The sequence below is a fragment of the Mus caroli genome, chromosome 9 (assembly GCF_900094665.2).
Source record: "Mus caroli chromosome 9, CAROLI_EIJ_v1.1, whole genome shotgun sequence".
In the NCBI taxonomy this organism is placed as follows: domain Eukaryota; kingdom Metazoa; phylum Chordata; class Mammalia; order Rodentia; family Muridae; genus Mus; species Mus caroli.
Genome location: NC_034578.1, coordinates 17174564 through 17180563, shown reverse-complemented (window position 1 = coordinate 17180563; position 6000 = coordinate 17174564). Strand labels below are relative to the sequence as shown.

The window sequence follows — 6000 nt, the reverse complement described above, 5'->3', positions numbered from 1 at the left end:
TCAGATGCACCAGAAGAGGGCGTCAGATCTCATTGCGGATGGTTGTGAGCCACCATGTGGTTGCTGGGATTTGAACTCAGGACCTTCGGAAGAGCAGTCGGTGCTCTTAACCACTGAGCCATCTCTCCAGCCCCTGATTTCAGTTTCTACACACACAACACACACAAACACAACATACACACACAACATATACACACAAACACAACATAACAGGCGTACACCCACACATACATACAACATACACGCACATAATATACACAATATACACAACATACACACAGGCACACAAGTGCAGAAGCACACATACACATGCACACAACATACACACACAGTATTAAAAACTTATAATGAATAAAATGAAATATACTAAAAACAAGGCTCAGAGAAAAACTGTCCTTGCTCCTAGATCACAGAGGGAAGATGCCATTCAAATCTAGATAAGAAGTAGAGAGCTGTTCTGGAGTGGAGACCTGAACCTTCCTGTCACTTCCATCCTGTTATTTATTTATCTGTGACCTTGGCCACCTCACTCTGGTAAAGAAGTTCACTGGAGCCGGGTGGTGGTGGCGCATGCCTTTAATCCCAGCACTCCGGAGGCAGAGGCAGGCGGATCTCTGAGTTTGAGGCCAGCCTGGTCTACAGAGTGAGTTCCAGGACAGCCAGGACTACACAGAGAAACCCTGTCTCAAAGAAACAAACAAACAAACAAGCAAACAAAACAGAAGTTCCTGGGTGACAGCTCATGGGTTAAGAGCTGGCACTAGGCCTGCAGAGTATGGGAGACTGAATCCCAGCACACTCCTGTAACTGCAGTTCCAGAGGACTCTATGCCTCTGGTCTTGTAGGCACCTGCACTCACATGCATATGCCCACCCACAGACACATACAATGTTTAAAAATTCAAATAACAAGGCATGGAGAAACACACCTGTAACCCAGCACTCAGGAAAGCAGAGGCAGGAAGAACTCTGCAAATTCAAGGCCAGCCTGGTCCACCTAGCCAGCTCCAGGACAGCCAAGATGTCCTAGAGATGCTGTCTCAAAAAGCAAAAGAAAACAAAAGTCAGGTGAGATGGGACAAGCCTTCACTCCCAGAACTCCAGAGGACAGAGGCATTATATGGTCTCTGAGAGTTCCAGGCCAGTTTGGTCTACATAGCAAGTTCTAAGATAGCCAGCACTATATAGTGAGAACCTGTCTCAAAAAAAAAAAAAAAAAAAAAAAAAAAAAAGTCCACAGCCCTGAGCTGTACCCCAGAGGTGGTGTTTCAGGAGGTTGCTGGGACCTAGGCCTGAAGCAGGGGAGGGCTGGGAACTGTGTTCCTGGGCCAACTTTTCTTTCAAGTTTCTCCGGGAGTGTCCACTATGTGGCTGTTTCTGCTACAGTGGCCTAAGTAGTGTGGAGTTAGGGGACATGGTCCTGTCCCAGCTTGCAGTTGGCCGGCCACGAGGCATTCGATAAACATGAAATAATAATATTATGAGAACCAAGATTGCACGTTTCTCGCAGTCCAGCAGAGGGCGCTCCCAGCGCCAAGTTCCCAGCACAGGGACAGACCTATAGGAGTGCAGCAGGGACCACAAGGGCAGAGGACCCCAGTGGAATCAGACATCTCCCACAAAAGAGACACTAGCCCAGTTGTATGTACGTCCCTGGGAGTGGGAGGGCGAGCAGAAATCACTCCTCTGGATGGAGAGAAAGTGGGAAGGTCCAATGAGTGGTAAGAGGCCAACTCTGTGCCCCCTCTCTCCCCTCGCCTCTGCCTTTCCTCGCCTTCCATCTGTCTTTGACAGATCACAGTGAGGCTGTGACTCAGCTCCATAGGCCGCGCCAGGAACGCTATCTCAAGTACACCCCCACCCCGAGCCAGATCTGAGGACTGAGTGCAAAGGCCACCTCAAATTTAAAACGTGCCTTCCCTGGGAGTAGAGTGCTATCAGCCTAGTGGGGTGGCTGCACCCCTCTTTGAGCTAGTTACCTGGGCTCCACAATAGAGAGTGGCGGGGATCCCCTGTGTGTGCAGAAGCTGAACTGCGTATGTTCTTGGTCCCCTTCCTCTTTCTGTGCAGGACACTGGCACCAACGCCAATGCTTGTGGCATTGTCCACAAACCACTTGACTGTCTCAGCTGTGGCCTCCACAGGCCACCAGCTCCCGCAGGGGCCGCAGGAGCTGACTCAGGGACTGCTGGGATTCCTGTTTTTGATTTCTCACTACAGGACAAGCGGGTTTCACTGTGGCATCCTGTTTGCCTCTAAGTCCAGAGGCCTCGACAGGGATCTCCGTAAAACCCTTCTCACACCGATTCCTGTCCTGTATTGCCTAACCGGAAGCCACGGTTTAGAGCATGCTCCTGCAAAGGGTACCAGGGAGACCCAAACCAGAAGCTCCGAGGCGCTTGTCCGAGATTGACATAGGGGAAAGGAATTTTTTTACTTCTTTGATCTGCAGTCTTCCTCACCAGTCCAACAGGGATCCCTCACAGGCTGCTGGCAAGGAGGGAGGTAAAGAGGTAAAGGGGAGGGGTAGAGAAAAGCAGAAAAGGCCCCAGGAGAGAGCCATTAAGGAAAAGGCATCCGGTTTGTAATTACTGCCACTCAGCCTGGTCACCAGACACCAGGGGTCCAAGAGGTCCCCAGGGCCTTAAAAGGGAATAGGGCCTGATTTCTGTAGCTCCACCCCTTGCGCCCTCACAGAGGCTCCAAGTCTCAGGCTTGGCATTTCCTGTTGATGTGCGGTTTGCTTTTTTTTTTTTTTTTTTTTTTTTAACAGCTTCTCTCTCCTAGTTCCCTCTGGTTGGGGGGAATCTCAGGAGCCTGACACTTGCTTCCTGGTAGGAACTCAAGCTGCCGGGACTGAGGAGTACTAAAGGAAGGGGTGTCCTTGGAGTGCTGTAGGAACTGGGGGGGGGTCCCCAGAAAGATGTAGGTAGACTGCAGTAATAGTCTAAGGGGGCCTGTTTTAGGACTCAGGCAATAGGCAATTGTGAGTAAATGTAGGAAGTCAATCACCCCGGGGCCTGGTGAACTCAGTCAGAGCCCCAGGGCTCCACTTACAGTAGCTGGAATCACTGGGACTATGTCAAGAAGACACTAGTAATTAGGGTACACAGGGCAGATGATGCATGGCTTATTGGCCAGAGTACTGACTGTTAGAGCTGCCACTAGACGCAGGTGACAGCATTACTGAGCTGGGTAAAGTGGTCGCATCTGCCATCTCAGCACTTAGGAAGCCAAAGCAAGACTGTCACTGAGTTCAAAGCCAGCCTCGGCTGACCACAAGAGTCGTCACATTGTCTCACAGGAGCTCAGGGAAGGTTGGCACATATCACAGCTCCAAAGCTCTGGGTCTGTGGAACATATCCTGCCAGCAAGGAGGTGTCCCCTGGAACATGGAAACTGTCATATATCTGCTGTCCTTGAAGCAAACAGTCACTATGCCACATTAACCATGTCCCACAAGGACACAGTTACTCTGTCACCACCACAGACACTATGGCTGAGCCAGCCATCATTGTCATCATGTCACAACTGCACTCTGTGGAGTGCAGATACAGCCATGCTGTTACAGCTCTGTGACAGACACCAACATAGTCACCCTGGGACAGTTACAGAAGCCCAGAAGCACAATGCCACTGTCACAATCACTGTTTTCATAGCAGAGTCAGGCAGAGCCCCAAGTGCAGGCAGCCCAAGCCTGTCACACACAACCGAAGACCCCCCCACCCTGAGGCTACCATGGCAGGAATCCCAGCTACTCCACACACCTTCATCTGTCACTTCAGAAAGGTGGGAATTCTTCTTTGATGGGACCTCACATGCCCTTGGCACAGGTCCATGGGGCACCTTGGGGTGACATGAAGCCCTAACTGCCTGGCTAGGGCTTGTTCCAAGTCATAATACAGCCTGGACTAACATCAGCTACTGTAGGGCTGCCCTGATCCAATTCTCCACCCACTAGAAGTATCTAGTGTGCTACCCCATGGGAAGTATCCAGCGTGGTTCTTCAGTCACCCCTTATCGAATGTTCCCTAGGACACCCCACATAATTAGTCCAGCCTCTGTCAGTCTCTCCAAGAGGTACTCCCATTCCAGCAGCTGCTCTGTACCATTACTGGCTAAGCTTGTAGAGAGCCCTAAAACAGCATGAATCCCCCCGACCCTCAACTTTACCCTGGGTCTCCCATAAGTTAAAGGGCTTCTGGTGCAGTGGCGCCCCCTCTCTCCACCCACGCGGGTCACGCTGACACCCCCATCCGCCCCACAGCGCCCCCTTTGGCCAGCATTGCGCGTGGCGCCCCTCGAGCGCTTGTGCGCTCCGCGCGCCGGGGGACTCTCACCGCCTACTGCTGCCTCCGCCGGTACCGGTGCCGTGGAAGGACGAGGGCCAGGACATGCGGGTAGTCCGCAGGCCTGGCCGGTCGCCAGTGTCCACGGCGTCGGCGCGCTCTATGGGCCGGTGCGGCGAGCGCTCTGGCTCTGAGCGCTCGGCACTGTCCGAGTAGCCGCGCTGCTGGATGCGGATCGGGGTCCTCGGCTGCCGCCACAGGTGCTGGGGGGGCGGCTTCAGGGTGGCCTGGCCCTCTCGGGGCCCGGGAAGAGAGAGAGACAGGCTCCTCTCCGAGGGGGCGGCCGGAGGCTCCATGGCTCCCGCTCTGTCTTGTGGGGCGCCCGGGGGCAAAACGTCCCCTGGCCTGTCCGAGCTCAGTGGCGCCACGGCCGAGGTGCTTGGGGACCCACAGGAGCTCCTGGCCTCAGTGGGGCCATGGCGCCCAAGGACGGAGAACGCGGACGGCGGCGGCGCCGGTGTCCTCCTGGCGCTTGGAGCCCGCTGCGCTCTCGGAACCCGGCGCCAGCCTCGACTCCCCGCCCCGGCCCGCCCCTCCCTGCCCCCCCCCGCCCGCCCGGCGACTGTCACAGCACCACCCCCTCCTCCTCCAAGGAGAGGAGGGTGGCGGTCCTCCACACCCACGCACAACCCATTCCCGCCGGGGAGGGGGCGCCAACGCGCGCCAATCTCCAAGAGCCCTTTGGAGCAGCAAACACGCACAGGGACCGAAGAGTTAAAGGGTTAATGGCATCGGGACGGAGACATCCGACTGGTTGGCGGGGTGTCACTCAGCCGCATCCATCAAGGCTAGGGCGGAGTCAGGGGCTGTCGTACGTATCCTCATCCTCGTCTTTAGAACCCCTGTCACCCTTTATCCCAGGTCCCCTTTTCCGGGAGTGGTCCTCGTGCCACCAAGACGCGGTGTCTGCAAGCTAGCAGTATTGCACGCAGGACCAATGACAGCGTGTGGCTCCTCCACCGCCTGGCGGGATGTGAACGCACGTGGCCCCTTCCGAGGGTTGTCTATGTTTTCGATGACGCCTGGAAGTGTGTGCGCGCACGTGGTGACTGCTCCCGCTGCTGCTGTCGGGGGTGTAAAAAGGCGCGCGCACGTGTACGGCCCGTCGGGAGGGCGGAGCGTCCCGTGGGGTCTGTTCCGGTGGCCCAGGACTGTGCACACCTTCCCACGCACTCCGGCGCTGTATTGTCATTATAATGGGAGGATGCTGGTGCGAGTTGTGCACGCGATTCTTCCTCAGTTGTCTGTGACTGAGGACGCGTGTTGGTGTATGGTCGGCCTGGAGGCCTCTGGAGGTATGGGGGTGTGTCCCTTTGGGTCCCCCTGTGACTAATATATAGGTATCGCTACCTCATCTTTCAGAATTTTTTTTATTACATTATTTGTGTGTGTGTGTGTGTGTGTGTGTGTGTGCGCGCGTATGGGAACTCGAGTCTCCCACTTCATTATCCAAATGCTCAACTACTGCAGCAAGATTTGGTCCAGCTGTGCACCCTCAGTCCTTGGAGAGGTCAGAGGACATTCTGCAGAAGTCAGTTCTCTCCTAACGATTCCCTAGTGGGCCTTGGGAATCGAACTCAAATAGGCTTGGAGGCAAACGCCCTTACCCACTGAGAATCCCGCTGGCCCAATCGCCGCCCCCTCTTCTTTTA

General features: G+C 54.9%; 1 protein-coding gene across 2 annotated transcripts in view; it reads right to left on the bottom strand.

Moving 5' to 3' along the window:
• The window catches only part of Pde4a (phosphodiesterase 4A), a 63373-nt gene that overhangs the window by 43294 nt on the left and 14079 nt on the right, over positions 1 to 6000 (bottom strand). The window contains exon 1 of one of the 2 annotated variants that reach the window (XM_029481683.1): positions 4340 to 4851. The exons of the other annotated variant lie outside the window; for it this stretch is intronic. Coding sequence (XP_029337543.1) covers positions 4340 to 4644 — 305 coding nt within the window. The 5' untranslated portion in view covers positions 4645 to 4851. Of the gene's footprint in view, positions 1 to 4339; positions 4852 to 6000 lie in introns of those variants that run through there. 2 annotated transcript variants of the gene reach the window in all.